The 25,090-nt window shown below is 35.8% G+C and overlaps 1 protein-coding gene across 6 annotated transcripts in view; it reads left to right on the forward strand.

The window, feature by feature from the left end:
- The window catches only part of STRN3 (striatin 3), a 45,659-nt gene that overhangs the window by 7,874 nt on the left and 12,695 nt on the right, over window positions 1-25,090 (forward strand). For 3 of the 6 annotated variants that reach the window (XM_014941686.1, XM_014941687.1, XM_014941688.1), the window contains exons 6-9: window positions 1,214-1,355; window positions 6,969-7,079; window positions 14,630-14,770; window positions 19,867-20,000. In XM_014941686.1, the coding sequence (XP_014797172.1) occupies window positions 1,214-1,355; window positions 6,969-7,079; window positions 14,630-14,770; window positions 19,867-20,000 (528 nt within the window). The remainder of the gene's footprint in view (window positions 1-1,213; window positions 1,356-6,968; window positions 7,080-14,629; window positions 14,771-19,866; window positions 20,001-25,090) is intronic. The other 3 variants (XM_014941690.1, XM_014941689.1, XM_014941691.1) reach the window with 3 other exon arrangements.

The raw sequence follows: 25,090 nt of genomic DNA on the forward strand, positions 1-25,090 counted from the left end.
TGTACCTTTGTTATCCAAACGGATTGTAAGCAGGTGCATAATTAGTAAATTTAGTGGTTTAGTTAATATGTTGCCTTGAAAACTGAAATCAACCAATCAAGCTGTTTGCAAATGTGGCTTAAATGCTGAAAGAGAGAACTAATTTGGCCATTTGGCCATCTCGGCTTCACTGCATACTGTGAGTCTCTTTATGAGGCAAATTTAGCACAATACAATGTGCGTCCTTTTTGAATTTTGGAGAAGGTAGGGACAATTCCTTAGAAGAAACTAAGTTATGTAATGGGAAAAAAATCAATTTCATGCCAAATACATGTTTAATTCTTGCTTTTATGCAACCTTTTACCAAATATGTTAAGAACCTAGCAGAGACTTGTCTCCAGTAGCTCTTTTTCTCCTGTACTGCAAGAGTCTTAATCTCCCAACTTGACTTGAATCATTTTTGTTCTAAAGCAGTAGGTAGTTCAATAAATAGATTTTCTAATAAGTAAAGCACATACGAAGACACTTCTCTTATTTTTTTGCTCTTGACAAAGCTTGTTTTTTATAGAAAGTAGAAGGATCATTTATAGTCGTCTTTGTCAAAGTTATCTCTTCCTGCAAAAGTGTAAGAATATTGTGCAACTCATAGAAACATAACCCCATGTGGAAATTTTCTTCACCTGCAGAAGGAGAGAAACCTTTTCACTGATGCCTTGGTAGGGGGGATGTTTCTTTTGTTTATGATGTAATAAAACTAGTAAAGAGACGCTTTTCTGAAAACACCCTATTTTCCAAGCTTATGCTTAACACTGAAGTAGAACTGGAAAGCAAAAAGGAAAAAAGGCTTCTGTAGCAGTAGAAACCATAGTTTGTTTGTAAAGCTGCTCTGCAGAGCTACTGATATTGCAAGAAAATCAATAAAATTTTCCAAATGGTATGTTTTAAATAAAAAATGAAGATGGGGATGTACGAGATCAGATTTAGCTACAAAACCAGTGTCAGTATTCTTTTCATTTCCTGATGATCACTAGACTGCACTGCTCGCGCTCTTTTTTTTTTTAATAAGCAACTCTAGATCTGACTATCTCTACGTGTTTTTTTCTGCATTTCATGTTGAAGAATGTTTTCCCCTGCAACCAAGTACTCGGAATAATCTATATCAATTCTAACCTAAATATTTGAGTAGAAAATCTGTTCATGAGTCAAATGCAGAAAAATGTTTGTCTGCTTGCAGATTGGTAATGAAGGTTTAGCTGCTGACCTTACAGATGACCCCGATACTGAAGAAGCTTTGAAAGAATTTGATTTTTTAGTGACAGCTGAAGATGGTGAGGGAGCCGGAGAAGCTCGAAGTTCAGGAGATGGAACAGAGTGGGGTAAGATGCTAACAAAGGCATTTAGAAATAAAGGAATACTTGTTCATGATAGTACGTAAGAGGTGCAGTACTAAGATGGTGTGAGTGCGTGGATGACTGTGATAATCAAATGCTAATGCTTAGATAATAGTGTATTGGATGCTAAAACTTTCATATATGTATATATGCTGTTGTAGTTGCCACATACACAGTTATAGTTACATTTGTTTTGGTTTTGATTCCAAAACCAAAATAGGAGTCTGTTTTCTTTCTTGAATAAGAAGGCTAGGATTCAGAATGCCTTCATACCTGAATTAAATTTGCTTTCAAATCTTGATTTGATATTTATTTTTTTTTTCCCCCCGTTTGTTGCTGGTCAGGAGCCTAAAACTTTTTGTATTGGAGTTAAATGAATTTCTTTAGTGTACACTTAAAAATGGGCAATTATATATTAATGTTTTCTGGTTGAGATCTTTAGATGTTATTGCTAACGTGATTTGCATTAACAGAATCAATATAATACTTTCATATGTGCCCAACTTTTTATTTCTTTATTTTAATTTAGAGTATGTAATAAAATTAAGTAGGTTACAAATTTGATAAAAACCAAAATATGTTAAGTCAGAAACTTCTGGACCCTACATGTTTCGAAAGAAAAAATTGAAAGAGGGAAAGAATTTGGGTAGGAAAAAGAATAATGAACCAAGTAATTCACATCCACCTTGAAATGAGAAATTGACCATCTTCGTTTCTGAACTGTGGTACTGTCTTTCATTGTAAGGCCAAAAAGTGCAAGTAGATAATCTTGTTTGACCATCTTATGTCATTGAGAGAAGAATTTGTCATACTTAAACACCTTGGTGGGAAAAGAGAGTATAAAGATCTACAGAAATCAAAATACTGACACATCTTCCAGGAAAATCATCCTGTCTTGATTTTGAAGGTATCAAGGATTAGAAAGCATTCCTTCCTGGAAATCAGTATCAAAGGGTTAGTCACCTTTATTTTTAAAAATCAGTCTTATTTCTAGTTGAAGATGAAGTCGGACAAACTCTTACCATTAGTTTTGGTCTATTTTTAGAAGCACTTTAGTTGCTTGTTGGTGTTCGCCTTTGAAGCAGTGTTATCTGATTAGTTTTTTGATCGTCTTTTTATTTGGCCAAACAGGCAAATCTCTTGGTATAACAGGGCCTATAGATACATATAGGCCCAAAGCCAAGGTTTTGACTTTGTTTGCAGCATCCCATCAAATGTATAGGGATGCAAAAAGTTCTGTTCTAACATCAGTCGTATGATAATTGTATATGGAAGGAAAGACAGCTTGTTACTATAATTCATGCAAAGTTTTATGCGTTTTCTCAGAGCAGACTGCTGAAACTTACTGAACTACTGAAATTCCAAGTCATTGCTTTCCCAGATTACTTCCCAGTCTGTTAGATCTCGGTTGCCTTCTCAGGTAGTTACCCAGAATGGGGGAATTCTGATTTATTTGTGATGCTGATTTTGCAAGTTAATGTTTTTTCAAACTTGTTTTTGAGCAACTTAGTTGCTGTCCCAAACTTTAAAATAAAATAAAATTCAAAAAATCTATTTTAAAAAACAAATTGACCCACCAAAATTTTCAGAGAACAATTCTAATGTCTTTTATTACAGTTTAATCAAGTCCATAGCAAAAGTGAGAGCATTTTGGAAATGTGTACACTCTTGTGACAGCTTTTATTGTGACAACTGGTTTAACTGCAGTAATTCTGTAGTTACCAAAACACTTCTGTCTGAGGCAAGGAAGTGGGGAGGAGGAAGTAAATATAAACCTACTTTCATCTTCAAAAGTATGTGTTCTAAGTTTTGCCTTATGAAGACAATATCCATAAGTTTGCTGTGTACTTTGTACTAACTTACAGTTTAAATGAGTCAGAAAACATTCTTCCAACTGCAGTAGCAATGTTTTTTTTCATAGGATGTCAGCGGTTTTAGTACAGCTGTTCTTTTCTTAATGGGTGTTTAAGGATACAATCTATCAGTCTTGGGGTTAAGTGTCACTTTTTTGAAGATCAGTGTGTACATTTGAAATACTTTAAGGCAATGCTTCTTTATTACCTATCAAAAATAATATATGAAATTTTGTCTCACTTAAAGACCTTCTACAATAAAATAAAACATTGCCTAAACCAATTTATTTTAGCCTGCACATTATTTTGAACTCTATGAAACTGTTTTTGCTTGAAATCTCTGGGTCCACCCTTTTATTTATTTATTTACTAGGAGAAACTGCATTTAAATGAATACTTGCCAATACTTTTCTAAACAATTGCATCAATCATCTTTATTATTTCAGTTATAATTCATATTTTTCTTCTCCTCGTAATGTAAACAATTGCTCTGTTCTCTTAACAGCTTTTTTCCTTCCTGTTTTAGTTTAGCTGTCATTGGCATCCTTCTATCACTTCTTACTCTTGCAAAGATTTAGGCGCTCTGAAAAAATACAGATGTTTACATGTGTATTTCTTTGTAATGCTTTTATTTACTCTCTGGAAACCAAACTTCTGATGTTTAAGCTCTAAAGCTATTGCCTAGTCTTGCTTTTATTATTATTTTCAATACTTAATTGCCAAAGTATTATCTGTAGGTCTAACTTCAGATATGCTAAAATATTTCATTGCCAAATTTGATAGTTTACAATGTAACTTCTGCAGACCAGCCACCAAATGTGGAATTTTGTGCTGCTTTTGGTTTTTTTTTCTTCCTGTAATACAGTTTTTTATGAACAAATTCTTTTTTTTTTTTTCCAAAGTGCCTCATTTAATATACTTTGAGTCTTAAATTGTTCCCAGACATTGTGATTTAAAGTGTCCTGTCATGCGACATGTTTTACTTAGGAACAACTTATCTTCAAAATACTGGAAGATGAGCAAATTCAAACAGTGTTAAATGAAGGATGGAAATACGCAGTACATTCACAAATGAATGTATGTTTTTAGATTAAAAAATAGTAAATGCCTTGTAGTGATACGGTATCATCAAGAAAAAGATGTACATATAATTTGTTTGCTTAAGCGAACACGAATAAATACATATTATAATATAGTATATTACAAATTAAAGATACTGTATATTATGTAGTCTTCTTATTCTGCTTATTATTTCAATGACTAACTACATATTCGTCACTGAATTTCTTCTCTCTATGAAACACAAAAGTTCTGTTTACAGATGGACCATGAGTCAGAGAATGACTGTGCCCAGAATTTTTGCGTGGCAGAGTTTGACTGGAATTCAGAGTCTTGTGGGTCATCTTTCAAATTAATTAAAAACAAAATTGCAAACATAACACCTTTTTCCACTAAATGGTATTGGCCAGTGGGTATCCTGGATCCTCTGCACTGTCCTGGTGCCAGTTTTGCGTGGGCTATAAACACTGCAGGCAATTTGAGGAAGTTCCCTCTCTACCAAGGGGGGAATTATGGAGTTCTTCTGATCTTACATGGCTCTATCCTGAAATAGCTGAGTGAGGCATACCTGAGAGAAACACTGCTGGGTTTTCCTAAAAATCTTCGTGAAAATTCATTTCACAGCCTCTTCGGTTAATCAGAGTTAGTATTTTATCTAGTTTTCTATTTCTGACCTACATTTCAGCAGCCGACAGCATTGTTTTTCAGTATTTATGTTTGCAGGCTTACGCTTTTCCTGTTTTCTGTTGACTGAATGAGCCCAGTTCCTTGAAATTCTTTGTCTTGATATCTAAATGCCCTGTTTGTTTTGCAATCCACAGACATATTTTCTAAACTTCTAATGTAGAACGCAGACTGGACATGTCAATTTTATCATCACCATCACTGAATTATGTGGACTACCTCTGGTTTAATTCACCACACCTTTTAAAACACAGAATGACAGTTTTGTTGTGGCATTCTTTTATTAGGTTGGGTTTTTTTATATACACCAGCATTACGTTGCTGTTACGTGTGTTTAGCTTCTGGTTCAGTTTAATTCCAGAATTATTCTCTGCAATGCTGCAACTTAGCTGATTATTTTCTTTTTATTAATAGTGCTTTGGGTTTTTTTAATTGTTCTTAACTGAATTTCCTTTCATTGGATTTTAGGATTTTCTTTGGTTGTTTTTTCTAATTTCCTTCCTCTTTTGGCTGGGCATATCCTCTGATTTATCTTTCTGTCCTTCTTATGTTTCCTCACCAATCCCTATTCTTGTCAGTGTTTCGGCCCTGCGATTAGAAGGGTTTAGGTCTTTGTGTTTGCAGTTTGGTCGTTGCAGCTGCAGTTTGGTGTAGGATGTCGTTGTTCTGTTCCCCTCTCCGCAGTTCTTTGGGGACAGCTCAGGGCACTTTGCTGTTATGCTGCCTGTTTCATGCCTTTGCCACCCTCGCCGTTTCTATATTCCACCTCTCTGATCAAGATTGTTTCTCTTTGTCACTGATTGACCCTATTTGAATGATTTTCTCATCCCTCTTGGTCGATGAGAAAATACCATCAGATATTTTTTCATTCCTTGTCATGTTTTGTCATGAAACATGTACTTGGAATAGGTCCTACTTGTTTGCATCATAAATGCATGTTTATTTCTCTCTGTAGCGTATGGCTTCTCTTGTGCGCTTTTATAACTGTAATGGTTATAACCTCAAAAATTGCTGTTTTGTGAAAACTCTGATATTGTAGGTATGATTGGAAGTTGGTACTGAGGAACTTAGTTTTATTATTTTATGTCTAAAGAATTTGTGAGCGTAAGGCTTAACTGGCTCACAAACCAAGTTTGGTTGCTGCCTAGTTGTCTTTTAGCAAAAGTCCTTCTGCACATGTGACATTTACCTTGTCTTAGAAACAAGTTTCTAAGGTGGAATCCTTTCACTAATTCTGTGTTTCCGGAAGTACTTGTGATGGATAGTTTAGTGAAGTGGAGACTTGACTTTTCTTGGAGTATAATTAACTCTGCAATATTTGTCAAACAGAAAAAAGACATGTCTTCTGAATCTACTATGGAATGTTGTATTTCTGCTAATTATAATTTATTTGCTGGAATGCAGTGGGATGTCAATTTATTCACCCATGCAAATTACTTTTCTTCATCTTTATGTAATAAGCTGTATTTATAGACTTGTTTCTCTGGTTATATGTAGGACCAAGGTTTCTTTCTTGTGCATGTAGAATGAGTGCGAGAGGATGCATGGTGGTCTTCATGAATAAACTGACACTGACTTACTCAGCTTGCATTTTCATGAGTAATATAGCATGAATACTTTTATTTGCTTATTCAACACTGGCTGAATAATTTCTTAACACTGTCTTTCTAAAGATGCAGTAATCGTTTCTGAACGCAAATGAATTTTTGTATATTTTGAAGTATCTAACATAAGCAGTTACTTATGAAGCTTAATTTGTTTGCTCCTTAGTAACAAATTAACACAAAAATTTCAAATATGTAACTGATATTATACAGTGCCTTGGAAAACTGTATGAAATGAGACTTAGTATTTTGTAAACTTAAAACTGAGACTGCACCTTTAAAGTAAAGATTTATTAAGAACTTTTATTAATGCTCTTATACAGCTATGATAGTAAATCGCCAACAGCTTGCATTGCCAATTGCTGATTTTTTTTCTTTTAATAATATGCTGCATGTAGACAAAGATGACCTGTCCCCAACTGCTGAGGTTTGGGATGTAGACCAGGGACTAATAAGTAAACTGAAGGAACAGTACAAGAAGGAACGAAAGGGGAAGAAAGGGGTAAAGAGTAAGTGCAGATTCTGAATCTTGTAATGCAACGCTTTTTTTGCCTATCTATATAGAAGACATTTTTTCTCACAAGTTCTGTTTTTGGTTTGTTGTTGTTTTTTTTTTTCCATTAAGCATTGTTTTCTGTAATGGGGGCAACCAACTTTAACTTTCAACCTGCTGAATGTGAATGTGTCAAAACCTTTGCCAGCCATTTCCTAGATAAGAAATTTTGAAAACACATAAAAATTTAAGGTTAAATGAGGAAAGAGCCAAATGCTTTGGAATGTGAGTGTAAAAATAGTTGCATAATAACTTGCATTTTGAGGATATTCCTACCCTGAGAAGTTTTCTGAAAGATTTAAATTATCTGCTTCTTAAAATATAATACTGTGGTATTGTTGTGGGTGGGGTGGTGGTTTCTTTTATTTTTTTAACATGAGCTTGAATCAAGCTATAATTGCTATTTATGGGCTTGTAATTATTTGTACAATCTAAGCCTGTAATAAGATTTTAAAAAAGAATTTAAAAAAGCCTGAAACGTAAATAGAAAATTTTGAGGGGCTTTGTTTCGGTATAATCCTTATTTTATGGTGCCCTTCACTTTTCTGTGCGGTTACCACATTCTGGTTGACATCCCTTTGCTCTTTAAGAGTTTCCAAACCTGTTGACCTGTTTGAACTATGGAAGTTAAACCAAACTTCAATATTGAAGTACCTGGTGAAAATGCTTTTGTAACTTATTTCATCAGCTATACCAAGCTCTTAGTGGACAAAGTGTTATTAAATAAATGAATGTCACTCTAGAGAAGCTCCCTTTGTAGCAGTGTTTTTATTTTGGGAGTATATTATAACAGTTTCTGATGATATTTAGTAAAAAATACTATTTCCTTGATTTGAAAAATCGTGCAAATATGTATTACCTAAATTAAGTGATATTGAAATATAACACTTCATGAATCATAGAATTGTCTAGGTTGGAAGGGACCTTTCAGATCATCGAGTCCAACCATCAACCTAAGACTGACAAAAACCACCACTAAACCGTATTTCTAAGCACCACCTCTACCCTTCCTTTACATACTGGGATGATGATTCCACCACTTCCCTGGGCAGCCCATTCCAATGCTTAATAACCCTTTCAGTGTAAAAATTTTTCCTAATACCCAGTCTCAACCTCCCCTGGCAGGTGCAACTTGAGGCCATTTCCTCTTGTCCTGTCACCTGTTACATGGAAGAAGAGACCAACACCCACCTTGCTACAACCTCCTTTCAGGTAGTTGTGGAGAGCGATAAGGTCTCCCCTCAGCCTCCTGTTCTCCAGATTAAACAACCCCAGCTCTCTCAGCCGCTCCTCATAAGACTTGTGCTCCAGACCCCTCACCAGCTTCGTTGTCCTTCTCTGGACACGCTCCAGCATCTCAGTGTCTTTCTTGTAGTGAGGGGCTCAAAACTGGACACAGCACTCGGGGTGGGGCCTCACCAGTGCTGAGTACAGGAGGACAATTATTTCCCTAGCCCTGCTGGCCACACTCTTCCTGATACAGGTCAGGATGCTGTTGGCTGCCTTGGCCTTGTGGACACACTGCTGGTTCATGTTCAGCTGGCTGTCGACCAGCACCCCCAGGTCTTTTTCTGCTGGGTAGCTCTCCAGCCACTCTGCCCCAAGGCTGTAGCCCTGCATAGGGTTGGTGTCACCCAAGTGCAGGACCCAGTACTTTGCCTTGTGGAACCTCAGACTGTTGGCCTTGGCCCATCCATCCAGCCTGTCCAGATCCCTCTGCAGACCCTTTCTACTCTTAAGCAGATCAACACTCCCACCCAACTTGGTGTCATTTGCAAACTCACTGGGGGTTCACTTGATCCCCTCATCCAGATCATTGATAAAGATATGAAAGAGAACTGGCCCCAGTACCAAGCCCTGGGATATACCACTTGTGACTGGCCACCAACTGGATTTAACTCCATTTGCCACCCCTCTCTGGGCCCGGCCCTCCAGACAGTTTTTTACCCAGCAAAGAGTACTCCCATCCAAGCTACAAGCAGCCAGTTTCTCCAGGAGAATGAAATATTCTGTAATTAAGATTTGAATTTACTTTATAACGTCGAACAAATTAAAATTCATTTAGTGCATGTTGATTGTTTTTTTTTATCAACTTCGCATGACTTGCATGTACACACATGTACAAATATAAAATCTTTTATGAAGTAAAGATTTTCTTACCTAGCCTTTGGTGTGATTAGAACTGACAGTAGTAATTGGGGTGCTAATGAGTATGAGCAGTTGACACCAAATTCACATGAAGTATTTTGTAGGGTTAGAAACTTCCCTCTTAATACTCAAATGGAGTTCTTTTATTTGAAATTTTAAACTCTGCATTCTAGACTTTTCAAAGCACACTGGCTGTGAAATAAAAGCAAGTGTTTTTAATTCTGGGGAAAATAAAGAAAATATTCAGGGGATCTCTATATTTCTTCCTCAGACATTGCAAAGCTTTAGGTTATTGCATACAGAAGGTTCTTGACACAGCACTTACACATGTCAATTCTAATCTTTTTGTACCCACCACACTGTTTAATTTCTACCTGCTGGCTTGTGGCAGGCAAGCATCTGTAGAACAGGGATAAGTAGTGTAGGATTATAAATTCTCTGAAAAACTCTTCTCAGGCCTCCAGATCTGTTTTAGTGGCATTATTTTGACTTGTCTAGGAAGGATTTCTCTTTCCTGTGCTTGTTGCTTCCTTGTCTGCTATGCAGTCAAGAATTCCTATCACCTTTTTGGTTTTCCATCTGTAACTCTGAAAATTTCCAGAAGAGAAGCATAATTCTCACCCATCTAAAATAACTACGTTGTCAAAAACTGGCATTTTAATGGTCTACATTGCCTATTAAATTGGTTATGACTGTCATTTAGGATAAATGATGATGATTCTATCTGAAATGTCCAGTTGCAAAATTTAGCTTTGCAACATTATTATCAAAACTTTTCTTCCTGTTCTCTTTCCTGCAGTTGCTGCCAACGGTATAACATTAACTTTTGTACCATGAATGGCCTGACATGTCAGCCATCAATTATTATTTGACATATATTCTATATTGGCAGTGTGTTTCACTGTCAGTACTTAAAGGAGTATTTTCTTTATTTAAAATAGTTTTGAAAGCTGCTTATGCTCACAGAAGAGAATATTTAGGAGATAGCTGTGTGTCACAGTGCTGTGAGGTCACATAAGTCATTGTTCAGCGTTTCGGGTTTTAAATTTAAATGGCCCTTTGGGAAACCCTCAGGTCATATACATATATAGTCTCACGGTGTGGTTTGTGTGATACTGCACTTGTGTCACATTTGTGATAGTAGTTTCTGATTAAAAATTGGCCTCTAAATGACTGAGCTAAGTGAATGAGAGAATTCCACAAACAGTAAAAATGTTTCTTTAAGGTTGGCTAGGTTTCTTTAAATTCTATTATTTGACCGTTTTTTTTCTCAGCTTGTTTAACATTAAGACTGAAAATAGTGTTGAGGGTCTTTATTCCTGCTTCTCATGTCTGATCGTTCATGAACTTAGAATCATAGAATCATCTAGTTTGGAAGGGACCTTGAAGATCATCTAGTTGATGATTTAAAATTGATTTAAAAAAAACAAAACAAAAAAAACCCCAAAGCACACAACTCTCCCCCCATTACTAAACTATGTTTCTAAGCACTATGTCAACCCATCTTTTGAAAACCTCCAGGGATGGTGCTGAAACCACTTCCCTGGGCAGCCCATTCCAATGCTTAATAACCCTTTCAGTGTAAAAATTTTTCCTAATACCCAGTCTCAACCTCCCCTGGCAGGTGCAACTTGAGGCCATTTCCTCTTGTCCTGTCTCCTGTGACTTGGGAGAAGAGACCAACCCCCACCTCGCTACAACCTCCTTTCAGGTAGTTGTGGAGAGCGATAAGGTCTCTTCCTGATACAGGCCAGGATGCTGTTGGCCTTCTTGGCCGCGTGGACACACTGCTGGCTCATGTTCAGCCAACTGTTGACCAGCACCCCCAGGTCCTTTTCTGCCGAGCAGCTCTCCAGCCACTCTGCCCCCAGCCTGTAGCACTGCCTGGGGTTGGTGTGACCCAAGTGCAGGACCCTTCAGAACTTCATCTCTTGTTTTGCTCTTCAATGTGTCGTCAGACTTTTCATCAGAATTTATTTGGAGCAATACCAGAATTTATATGTGTGGGAGTATATATATCAAGATCAAATGAATGTACATTGACTATCACCTCTTGCAATACTTTGAGGACAGCATAATAGGGCAGACATTCTAATGAGTTCTTTTGATTGGTATGTTGGTAACAACCAAATCTTCATTTAGTCTGCTGTCTTCATAGCCCTGGCCCACGTATGGTAAACTCCATTCCAAATGTAGATGTTTTGATCTCTGAAGGAGGATAAACTGAGATGGGATTGTAGGTGTTTTGCTTTTGCTCAGAACAAGTTCATGTTTACTGATTGTTGTTTTTTTTTCTTCTTTTGTTGAGGATGAGTCATCCATTTTGTGCCTTGAACATGGTTGCTAATGCAGAGACAGCACATTCTTATCCTTAAAAATTTCTTTGTAACATTTAAAATGCTTTAACAATTATGTGAAGGTACACTTCCACTTACTTGAAAGCAGAAATCTGGAGAGTCTTCTGTGGTAGTGGCACAATCTTGAATATTGACAATTTTCAGCATGAAATACAGAGAAGTTGTTTGGAACAGCAGCTGTTCTTTTGTAAACTTCAGAAAGAAGTTTCTCTTTCTATTGAATGATGGATGTCCTGAAGTTGTGCCTGAAGGATGAGAAGTGACTAAACATACTGGCCAGCAGGTCAAGAGAGGTGATTCTGCTCCTCTACTTTGGTGAGACCCCAAACTGTGGACTGTGTTCAGCTCTGGAGCCCTCAGGAATGACATGGAGCTGTTGGAGTGGGTCCAGAGGAGGGCCACAAAAATGACCAGAGGGATGGAACATCTCTCCTGTGAGAACAGCCTGAAAGAGTTGGGGTTGTTCAGCCTGGAGGAGAGAAGGCTCTGGATAAACCTTATTGCAGCCTTTTAGCACTTAAAGAGGATTTATAAGAAAGATGGGGATAGACTTTTTAGCAGGGCCTGTTGTGATAGGACAAGGGGTAATGGTTTTAAACCAAAAGAGGGTAGACTTAGACTAGATATAGGGAAGAAATTTTTTACTGTGGCAGTGGTGAGACACAGGAGGAGGTTGTCCAGAGAGGTGGTAAATGTCCCATCCCTGGAAACATTCAAGATCAGGTTGGACATGGCTCTGAGCAACCTGGTTTAGTTGAAGGTGCTCCTGCTTATTGCAGGCAGAGTTGCTAGCTGGTCCTTTAATGGTCCTTTCCAACCAATTATTTCTGAGTGTGCTCTGAGACAAACTTCTTATGCCCATATGTTTGGTGTGAAAGCACCAGAAGATGCTTTCAGTTTAAATATGAATACGAGTTTATAAGCCATTTTTGGCATTTTCCTTCCACATGTTGAACGGTTCATGCATATCGACATGGAGAAGACAAATGTTGATAGCAAAGGATATGTTAAAGTAGGTGGTTTAGGGTACCATGTCATTTATTCATTGTTCTATAATATCTTCAAGAATTTACCTGCTGCTGGTCACCATAGGTGGCTGGCTGGCAGCCAGCTGGAATGAAGACAAAAGCAAGCTTTGTGGTCTGTAGGCCAGAGACCTGACCATTTTAAGAATGAGTTCTTTATATGAGATCTGACCTGCTGACTTGACTGCAATTAAGTACTACACCTTTGAAATGAAATCCTCTCAGTCTAGTGACTATTAGAAAAAAAAAGCGTTGGCGCAAAAAGACAAGCTTCATTTTAATTATTTTACATGTACTTCATTAGCTGAGATCACAGGTTTTGAGAGTGATTTCTACTAGAGAGTGAAATGAAACTTAACTACTCAGGAAATCTGTTGCGTAAGGGAAACTTTTGGAAGCCATTTTTGTTCTCGGACAACTTCTGGGTAGCAGCCTTTGTGAAAGAAAAATGTGAGAAACACAAAAAAGAAGGTATTGGGTGTTATATATTATTTGGCAAAATGAAATTGTTTTGCCAATATGAATGAGAATAGTTGCATAGCATCCCCCTTGCGGTATTCGTGGTTTACTTTTGCTATGATTCTACTTCCAGAAATGTTTTTCCTTGTCATCATTCTCTCCAGAGAATTCTCCATTATCTTCAGAGAATTCAATTATTGAGGGATAGTTATTTTTGAACACATCCATTTTAACAATTTTTTGTCAGTATGATCTAAGAATGGAAATGATCAGATATTATTTGAAAGAGTGGTTTTAGTGTTTTAACTGTTCAAAGGGACAGTTCTGCTTTTGGTAAGTCATCTGTAATTACAGTGTTTACCTTTAACTTTTTTGAGAATTAAGGCTTTGTTTTAGTTTTGATTTCCTTTAATAAAAGTGGTACATGTCACTTCAGAGTATAAGAAATTGTTTCCTGATACTTACTTTACTAAAAAATGGACATATTTGAAAATTATTGCAGTTCTAATATGCCCATCTAAATACAGTAAACACTTCATTGTAGCAAGTTTAAAAGTATAGTTTTTGAGGGGCAGGGTAGTGGGGGGTTTTATTTTAATTGTTCTATAATAGAGCTGTTAGCAATCCCAGGAAGGACTCTTTTATTGATAGAAAGCTGGTTATGTCTTGCATCATTGTGGATCATTTTCTTTAAAGAGTTTTTGGCCCTGAAATTTCACTTTGTGATTGAGGCTTGCTTTTTGACATGCAAGCTGTAAGGTGGAATCAGGAATGAGTTTATTAATTAAAAAAAATCAAGCTATAACGTACTGTTCTTGTCTGCTAGTGTTGACATCTTGAATTTAATGCATATATAATTCATTATGATTTGCTTCTAGAGGCATGCTTGTATAATAAGGGTAATACACATCTGCAATTTCATACATTGGTGGAAGCATTCTTGCTCTTGTGTTTAATAAATACTTTATACAATTTAATTACCATTCAAAAGCAGGGAAAGTTAATTGTTTGTTGCACCCCCTTATGAGTTGTCTGTACTTCTTCCCTCATTTTTAAGCTTATTTTTTCTTTGCGCACTGTTTTTCAGTGTTAAATTGTTTAGTATAGTTAAAGTTGTGTAATATTATTAGCAAATGTTTAATTCATCTGTATTTTGTTTAATAGTTAATGTTCTTTTAATATGTGTCTTGACTTCTCAGTAGGGCTGTAAGATGATTTTTTTTCTCCCCTACAGGAAACTGTAGAACAGATCTACAGAACACAAAGGAGTTATTCTTTGATTTAGTAAATTAAAACTGTTTGCATGTAGTTTTCAAATTTGATGCATTAACTCCTCCTTTTGATTTCCAAAAGATGAATTTCATTAACATACAAAGACAAAAGCAAAGCATTGTATTTATTTTAAGGAGGTCCCATCAGTAATTATTCTTGTTTAATTAGTTTAATGGATTTTTAGACTTCAGTCAAGTCAAGCGGTAGCAATCAAATGAATCTTTGCTGCTGACGTTAATTTACAGGAGTCAACAGGACAAAACTTCACGACATGATAGCTGATCTGGGAGATGATGAGATACCCCACATCCCTTCAGGAATCATTAATCAATCTAGGTCACCCTCTTCTAGAATGACTGATCATGAAGGTGCAAGAGCAGAGGAAGGTACAAAAAATTCAGCTACTTGTTATATTTCAGGAGATTTCTTCTAGAAAGCACACACTGTAATTTACTGTCCCCTCTAGAAAGCTTAATGCAATTGCAGATTGCCACATTATTATTTTATTTGCAGTTCTTCCCAAATGGTTTTATGAAAATATGTCTGAGCTTCTGTGGCTTATCATAACTCACCATTATTTCATAAGTTTTTTTAAACAACTTCATGTACAGCAGTGTGTTCTGAAACTATTCACTATTAAATCCCTGTTTGCTGACACCCCCTGTTAGCAAAAGCTTTTACAAATAGGATGTTATTGATTGAGGGGAAAAAAAGGTGAGTATTAACATTTTATACACAGTTTGCATTTTAAAGTTAAATTTCAAAGTGGTTATTTAAGTTATGAGACTTGTTTGTCTCTTTTCCTCAAGTTTAATGTTCTCTTCTTAAAAATTGTCTTGGTCTTTGTACAAGTGTACAAAGACACTCTTTCTTTACAAAGTATTGGTTTCAATTTCAAGATTATTTTAGGCAATGGAAGTTAGTGGCAAACTATTACCTAAATAGTCCAGAGTCTTGTATTCAACTTTAAGGTTTTTGTTTTAAGGTAATAATTTTCCTTGTATTAACTTTGAGATTAGAATACTATTATGTAAATTCTGTCCTCAGAACATTTTCATTCTAAATACTTGGCTAAATTCAGATTTGGCTCCTTTATTATGATCTTGAAGCAATAAGCCCTGGCATGGAATCAGATATACCAGAAGTGGAAAGAATTTGCTTTATTTCTGATCCTGATACCCTGTTGGTTCTCCTAGTCTTCCTTCACCCCTGCCCCCACAAATGCCTGTCAGCAAGCAAGCAGAAAAATAGAATTTTTGCAGGGAGGTTTTTCTGTTGCTCTCCCAAACTGTTATTTTATAAAAGCGTTTGTCTTCCTGCCTTCTCTTTTACTGCCTTGCCTTTCATCTTTGTTTTTATTTACAACTTAAAGTTGAACCAGTATCAAAGTTATCTGTGGAGCGCAATTAAAAAACCTACTGCTGAACTTCCATTTGCTAAACTTGTGGACGTGCATTTATGTTGTGTTTAGGTTTAGTATTTACAGGCTTTAGGTTGCCTTTTAGCCTTGTTAAGGTATAGAGGGCATGTTGCAGTTCCCTCAGTCTGTCTTAGGCTGTAACATACATGTTATGCCAGGGAACACGGATGTTGTGTGTTAAGGATAAGCCATGTAGCTGTGTCTTGTTCAGAGACTTTACATCTAAAATAATATTGGACAAAATTTTCCTGAAGAAATAGATGCTAAATTTTAATTTGATAGGGACTGATTTTTATTACCTGGTTCCTGTAGCACAAACACTTAAAATAAAATTGTCCATGCTATTTGCAAATAAACTATTCCTTAAGGATTATAATTTCGTTACATTTAATGTGTTTGTATGTTTTCAGCCTGTCAGCGTAGTTTGGGCTTTATTCATTAAAAGTTGTAGTATGAATATCTCTACTGTCATATCTGCTAATTGTTCTTTCTACATAACTTTTAAACTTGAATACTAGCATGTAAATTCTTCTGTTTGATCAGAAATTATATCCTGAACACTAGGTGACTTTAAAGTTCTTGTCTATACCGTATGGTGCAAAGCTGCAAGCAAACAAGCTTAGTGCTGCCTTTGAATCCCTTCTAGGTCTGTCTTTCCTTAACAAGGCCAAATACTTCATTATAAAAAAATGCAGATCTTTTTTGCTCAATTATTTTTTCAACCGTGTTTTAAAAGCTAAGTTTTTTTGCAGACAACTTTAGGCCTTCTTACTGGGACACACTAGCCTATGCTGGTCATTGTTACCAAGTCAAAATGTTCTTGTGAATGTATGCAAGGTTTATGCTACACTCTGAAGTGTTACAGTTCTGAGGTAGTGGTTGATAATTTTGTCTAGAGAATAAAGCATTATTCAGTTCATTTTTTTATTTTTTTGTTTTTTATTGAGGGGAGGAGGGGTTTCAGGAAGGAAAGTAAACTATGGTTCTAATTGGCTGGGATTATACGTTTTGTACCTCTGAAGGTGTGGACTTTGGTGTTGGTTTTTTTGTTTGTTTGGCTTTTTTCTCTCCCAAGCGCCTGGTTAAATATGATGAGAAAATCGTTATGCGTTAATTACACTTTATAGTTTTGGCCATAAGAAATTGGGGGTTCCATTTCACCATATTGCATGACTTTCAGAAATAGAATCAAATGCTGCATGGTTCTTCATCCACTGTATTTTGCAGAAACTTACTATTTTCATGTGTTGCTTTTCTTTTTTAATAATCTATAGATTGTGGGGGTTGTTCTATAGATTGACAAAAAATAGCAGTAACAGCTAATTGCTTGGGCACTAACTGCTGCTTTTGGTGAACCACATATTAACTTTGTGGAAAACAACTTTAAGATGACCCTGTTGTACAGTAGACAACAACAGCATATATGAATGTACATATTTGGTTAGAGATTAAAGCAGTTTCAGTCTGTACAAATATTACTGCTTGATTTTTGACTTATTTATGTAGATGTCAAGAACTTGAGGCTAAGAATTGCTGGTTAGGATTGGCCAAGCAAATATTTAGCTGTTGCATTATTTTTTTCTCACCTAGTTTTACCTACAAAGAAACTGGTACTATCACATACATTTTTACTTGGTATTTATTGGTTGCAAACCCAGTTAGTGTATATAGTATATTATGCTATGAGGATAATATTGTACTCTGTGTATTTTAGAAAAGTAGTTTCTTTTTAAAGATGGAAAGCATTCAATAAGTGATTTATTTAACTTTATCATTTGCATGTATCTATTGATACATTGTTTTTGATGTGTAAGTTGTGGGTGTTTATGTTAAGTAGCTATAACATCACACATCATTCATTGCATTACTTTTCTACCTTTTAAAAACAGAAACAGCTTGCACCCATTTTTTAAGCTTCTTTCAACGTGTCTTATTTTAAAATAATAAAATGTGCAAATAAAATGTAGTTATACAACTTATATATACATATTGGCAACTTTAATAATGAGATAAATTTGAGATAAAATTTCAGACAGCATGATAGCTTTAAATAAAGATCGATTAATCTCTGATGCACAAAAAGTTTAATAAATTTATTATATAGACAATTAGGTTCACCTAGAGAATGTTTGTGATGTTATTTTATTTCTTGCCTCATATAAAGTATTGTTTGTGTCACCTCTTATACGCAGCTCAGACACTTTCACTAAGAAATCAATCCTTAGAAATTCTGATCTCATCTAATAATCATGGATGGCTGGATGCACCCTCACCCTCCCTAAAAAAAGCCCCAAACCCAAAAAATATGAGAAATGGGTGGTAACATAGAAAGTAATTAATTTCTAGGAATATGGCTTTTTCTGAAATATAGGTGGTTTGGAATTGACTGTCAAATTGAGTAAAATATTAATGGACATGAAAAGCTTATTCATATAAGGGCATGGTAAGCTATTTTGGGCTATCAATTTAATGTAGTACTCTGGTGAGTTAAGACCTTTGTGTGGATTGTGAATGTTGTAAAAAGAGGTGATAGTGGACAGATTGTGGGTAGAAGAGTGTGGATAGTTAGAGCACTATTTGCTTTTTTTATGCAATTTTAGGAACTGCCAGTTCTTATGTAGATGATATTCTTAGATTCTCACATACAGTTGTGTTGCTTGTACAAATAAGGTTACATTAATTTAATAGTTCTCTAGCATTAGAACTTGTTTTATTCTTGAGAAATAATGTTTTGATCTAGCTGGGCTGGCTCCTCTCTGCTTTGCCATAGCGATGACCCTGGACATCTATAATTTTACACATGGTCTTAGTTTTCTTCAGCTGGAGTGGAACATAACTAGGTTACCATTCAGGTAGCGGCGATACAGAATATTGGAGATGCATGTTTGAAAAGGGAATGTATTGATTATTTGTCCTCTTGTTTGGAACTATTTTTGTAAGACAAAATCTGGTTATGGATGTTTTTCAGATCTGGAAACTATTTTCTCTGGGTTTCCAGGGGGTTTTTGAGAGGATTAGAAACAAGGGGTGGTGTTAAAGTGAGGCCATAACCCTATTCCAAATCACTGAAATCCAAGAGTCAAGCAAGTTTAATTCTTAAAGATAGCAAATATTATTTAACGTATTTTGTAGATGTTTGCACATAGCTAAAGTTTAAATACTCTACCTAACAAGTGTACCAACTTTTGTACAGAAAGGAATACTGATAAGTAAATGCACTGTCTGAAATATACTAAAGTATTACAATGTTTGAGCCTTTCTTCCTGTTTCTCACTGCTAAATTGATACTTGTGGGTAGAAGGAAATATACAGAATTGTTGAAGAGTGTAAAGAATACAGGTAAAAATTCAAAAATTTATTATTCAGTTGTGAATTCAGAATGAATAGTTGTTATAATTTTTATTCATTCTACATGATAATTAACAAAAATGTAAAATATTAATTTGGGGAAGGCACAGCTAGCTAAGGTAAATATCAGTTGAGTGTATTTTTAAATTAGAATCATGCTGAGAAAGTAAGAGAGGGAATTCCTGAGTAACAGGTGTTTGCTTTTTTAAATAATTTTTAAAAAATCAAAGTAGAAGAAATGTTTTGTACGTTGCCTTCAGCCTGAGAGATAAAAAATACTTACATATGCAACTAGAGATATTTGAAATTGTAGTATAATAATAGTATAATGTAGCAGTACATTATTTGCAAATGGACAGAAGGCAGATAGCATGGTATAGTAAATGAAGTATTTAAGAGAATTTGGAGACTTGGGACATACATTTGATATTGCAATGTAGTGTCAGTCAAGTCGCTTGTCAGTGGTATTGAACAGCTCTGTAAAATAAGTTGAAATCAAATGACAAAGCACGATATGAGTGATGTATTTAATATATGTGTGTGTGTTTGCACATGTGTGCGTGTTGTCATGCTCTTTTTGTTTTTTTAGTTGGGTCAGTAGTACATACAAGTTTGGTATTAAGCTCTGCTTTTATTTTAAGTGATGAATAATGCAGTTTTCATCAGTTTGAATTATTACATTGAGACTTAAAGAAACTGTTTTGTTCTTTGTAGCTGAGCCAATAACGTTTCCACCTGGAGGAGGCAAGTCATTTATTATGGGTTCTGATGATGTGTTGTTAAGTGTACTGGGCCTTGGAGACCTTGCAGACTTGACAGTAACAAATGATGCAGACTATAGTTATGATGTAAGTGCAATTTTATTTTAACATTCTTTATACTGTTTAATTTAATCAATAATAGTTGGGTCCCCTCTCCCCCACCCTGAACATTACAGATGCAGAGAACAGAGGTTTCATTTGCAAAAACTATTACTTGGTAGGAGGAGCCCTTGTGAATGGGCTAAGTCATTTGGGTAATAAAATTCAAATGAGATTACTTGTTTGCTTTCTACTTAGATAATTTAATTCAGACTTTGTCACTGGAGGAATGTGTTATAACATGAATTTTTTTTGAACAAAAATGGCAATTCCACACTGATACTGAGTATTGAGAAGACATGGCATAAACCACAAATATTGATATTAACTTATTACTTTGCCCCCCCTTTTGTACATATGTAGTGTTAACAGTATAGACTACATATAGTAGTATATTTCAGAGGTGAGCTTTTAGGGTGTATTTTTATTATAATCCACAGTGTTCTGACATTCCTTTCACCATATTTATTAAGCTACTACCAGTAGTGTTACATGAATTTTTCATTGGCTAGTAACATATGATTGCTGGTTAGGGAAGTGTTCAGGTAAGTCTTATATATTGTATTGTATTTAAAGTGTCTTGTGGTTTTGAGCTGGGGTTGTTTTTTTTTATTGCTGTTGGTAAGGTGCCTCTCTTTTGTTTCTATAACTTTTCAAATTAGCTAAGTGATGTTTGTACTGGAAACCATTACTGAACATTTTATTAAAATCTCAGAATCTGCAAAGTGAAGAAATAAATTGTTTATAACTTTTTACAGAGTCTGAAAATACTTGTGTGTGATTACACACCTTTTTTTAATTATAGTTGTCCTTTAGTATTTATAACTGGTAGGAATCTTAATTGATGTAATGAAGTAAGAGCTAGTATTTACATTTCTCCTTTATTGCAGGGTGTTATGTTACATAGTTATATTTCCTGAATAACAAATGAAAATGTTAATTATCCATCTTTCTGTTACTAGACAGTATAAAAATAAGTGCAAGGGCTTTTTAAAATATTTGGAGTAGTTTCTAAATTTGTATTGTTATTGTATATTGTTCTGTTCACAGTAAAGGTTAATATTCAGGTTGTCTGTTTCATTTTAAATGAAGTAACACTTCCGGGAAGTCAGATAACTTAATATCAGAGTTCAATTTCAACTCTTTCCACCTTTACTTTTTCAGGATTTGGCCTTCTGTCTAGCTTAATCTCTCGTGTAATCACATGTAAAAAGTGTCAGACTTAAGAATCATGTACAGTTCTTCAGTTCTTCAAAATTATCACTTTTAAAGTTTCAGTGAAATCTATGAACAATTGGACTTCAAAAAAAAAAGTTTTTCAAAAGCTTCAATTGTAAATGCTTTAGAGCAGCTTAAATTTGAAACATCTAGTAGTAGTAATGCTAAATGCTCCTGTCTGTATCTTCTTTGAAGAATTAAGAAAAGTTTGGTTTAATGGTAATTTGCATAAGGAAAAATAAATATTTTAAAGCAGTCAGAATGTCAAATCAAACTTCTGAACTTGTCAATTGATTATTTCCATTTTACTAACAGTAAATTTGAGGCATCAAAAGCTAAATTGTATACTTTCAGTAGTGAAGCAGCTACAGTTATGATATTAGATCACAAATTGGTGTTGAATTTGCATTGCATTATATGTCTGTCCTATTCCCCAGCTCAGAACTTTGGACTATCAAGGTCTGGTGGGTCACACTAGCCCTTCATTAAATTTATAAAGATAATGTGACAATATTTGGCTCTTATGACACATGTTTGTAGCTACAGAATTTTCTTATTCTTTCAAAAATCTAAAATATTTAAGCACCCATCTTTCCTCTTCTGGCCACCAAAATCACAAGTCAGCCTGTATGCTGGGCAGTTAATGCGTGGGCTAATTGGTATGGTGACCTCTATGGCTGGGCTGTAGTATTGTATTTTGCATGGCTACATTCCTCGCTGGCTATTTTTAATCTCATGAGAATCATTATCAGTCACAATTAATTGCATAAATTACAGTATCTTTACAGTTCCAGCATTAGCAGAATGCTTTCTATCTCTATTATAGATCATTATTTTCTGTTGTTCTCCCGTTACCTCTCTCTGCTGAGAATTACTATATACATAGAAGGAACAAGAAGTTCCTGGGCTGAAGTGATAATGGTCTGGAAGAATAGTGAGAAGCAGCATCACTATTCTTGTACTACTTCTTAGGCATTTTTGGCTGGGTTTGGCTACTGTCAGAGGCTGATGCCAAGCTAGAAGTATCTTAGATCCAAATGATGCAATCATCAATATGTTCTGATGCCATAATGGCAAATATGTGCCATACTTCTTTCTGTGCCAAAAAGACTGCAAGAATGTCTTTGATGTAAAGGAATGAATTAGTGATATCTCCTTCAAGAACTCTAGTGGTCGAGGTAAAATTGGTCTGTAGAGGATAGCCCATGAGAGACTTTCAGAAGCAGGATTGGCATTGTGGGAAATGTCATGCTTGAGTGCAACATTGTGACTTTGCAATATATTATTCTCCTCTGTGAAGTTCTTCATAAAACAGTGCACAGCCATTTTGCTTATTCCAAGAAAGAGTATTTACAGGTGAGCCAAGGCAAACTCAGGATGGATTACAATGAATAATGTAATTGACACCAACTGATCAAATTGTTTCAGGAGAATATGGTACTTGTGGCAGACCCGAAAATACAGTTTTTATTGTGCAAAGAGTGATGCAGGGTAGAACTTGGAGTTGCCTTTGCTCTTGGAAAACTTAAAGCAGAGAGTAGAGGACATAAATATGGAAGTATGAAATACTGCCTCAGCTAATAAGGAATTTGCAGCAGAAGGCAGTACCTCACAAATTTGGCTGGTACAGGAGACACAAGATAGAAGTAGTTTTTTGCTCTCTTACTGGATTGTTTACCAAATGGGAGTTAGAAGTAATTGACCACAACTGTCACTTGGTTTCCCTGCTTCCTATGCGGTCCTCCTTTCCAGTGCTCTCAGGGATTTTAAAGCATGTCTGAAAATGTAGGGTGGCTTCTGACTTCTTCGTGTTTCAGGCTAAATAAACTTGAAGTATCAAATAACACAGATGGAAATGGCCTTGTAGTGGATCTGAAGAGACTGACATTCAGATGCTATTAGTTCTCCATCACAGTGTTCCTTCAGGTTAAAAATTCCTTGATAGTTCTTAATTTCTGAAGTTGTTTCCACATAACTGTGGATCTGCAGGGCAATAAGGTCATGTCTTGCTTTGTACCTGCAATACAGTACTTGTAGGACATCTTAATCTCATTCCCTTTTGAGCATAGCTGAGGCCACCTCCTTTTCCAGTGAACCTCCAGTTAAGCAGATAATGTTAAGCTAAGTTAATGTTTAAGTAAAACAACCAAGAAAACCCACCCAAAAAACCACTTAATATTCCTATTTCTTGCATTTTGCTCCCAGCCAGTCCATGCTCTTCAGACACCTTGTGTGGGCCATTATAGTGCTTGAATAATAAAGCCCCAACAGGGTTCCACTAGCTTTCGTGTATGGCTCCTTGATGAGTGTTGTATTTTGAAAAGGAGGGGATATGATGTGGATGAGGATTAACTTTTAAATCTTAGGAAATTTAAATATAGCTGACAATTGTTTTGAATGCATGATTAAGTGCACAAGTCCACGAGACTAGTCATCTAAGTGGTTGATACTGTTAAGACTGTACAGTCATCTCAGGTCATGTCTTTTTTGATATGTAGTTTTTTATATTTACCTCAGTGTGCGTAACTGTATCCTGAGGGAGTAATGTTGTTACCAAAGCAAGTGGTCCCATTTGTAAATTTTGGATTCCATGGTTGCACAGGGTGGTGGTGCTTTTCTGCTGTGTGACTGGCTGCAAAATGGAAAGTCCTCATTTATCAGAGCATCTAAATTGGAGATTTCCAAATCAGTCACAACATTATCAAGAAAAAAATAATATTACAATATCAAAAGACTCTGACTAGAGTTACTAATTATTTCTTTCTAATTCCTCTGGTTGCTGTAGGTGTGTAGTTGATTGAGATAGGGAAATACATGTCTCCTTACTATCCTGTAAGGATTTTGTTGACCACAGGGTCAAGGAAGAGCTTCCTTGCCTGGTGTCTTTTTTCTTTCCTTTCTTTTTTTTTAGTGGTTTGGTTTCTTTGGTTCGTTTTGAGGGGATTTTTTTTTTTGTTGGTTTTTATTTGGTTAGCTCGGGTATAGTTTCTTCAGTCTGGTTTGGTGGTGGTTTACAAGGCAGAATGAATAGGTTCCTCACCTGTGTTCCCATACAGACAAGCAAAACGAAGGCAAAAAGGGATTTTTATTAGGTTAGGTTGTATTATTAGGTTAGAAGTATTATAAAGCGAATGTTTCCAATTCTGATTGGTTCTCTAATCTGTTAGCTGTTTCTTGTGGTGTACGGTTTGTATGTTTTTTTTATTTTCCTCTTAAGTTTAAGGAGATTTTCTGGTAAAGGTTTATTAGGATATGCAAAGTGTTTTGTGTCTCCTCACCTAGACAGAGATTTTGTTTGGTTGTTGGTGGGTGGTTTTGGGCAGGGGAACAGAAGCTCTTTTTTTGGTAGACACTACTATTCTAAGCATCTACTCTGGCTGTTTGCTGATGGAAGACTAGGATCAAGGATTCAGCTTTTGCCTCTTAGTCCTCTGAAGTCCACCAAAGTTTAGGGGGAAATGGACAAGGAGCTAGCGAAGCTGTGTGGTTCCATAGTCTGCTTTCTCACAACTTTATCTTTTGGCTTTAACAGTAAAACATTAAGACTCAATGGGGCAGTGTGTCTGTGCTTTCTGTTTTCAGGGGCTTTTGAGATGTCACGCTTTAGAACATCGATATGCAGTGTCAGATTTCACTTCTTTTCCATTATATTTCTGGCCCATTTTGTATCTCACGTTTATCCTTTGTAATCAGCAAATCCCTTTTCTGAGTCCTTGACCGTGTTTTTCCGAGATGTATTTTTCTCGGAAATACACTACTGGTTACCTTTTTTCCTTAGAGAGGTTATAAGGATCTCTTAGAAGATGTGTCAGTTGTTCTCTCAGTCTTGCAGCTAGGATGTCAGGACTCATTGGAAACAT

The sequence above is a fragment of the Calidris pugnax genome, unplaced genomic scaffold (genome assembly GCF_001431845.1).
Source record: "Calidris pugnax isolate Ruff unplaced genomic scaffold, ASM143184v1 scaffold56, whole genome shotgun sequence".
Taxonomy (NCBI): Eukaryota; Metazoa; Chordata; class Aves; order Charadriiformes; family Scolopacidae; genus Calidris; species Calidris pugnax.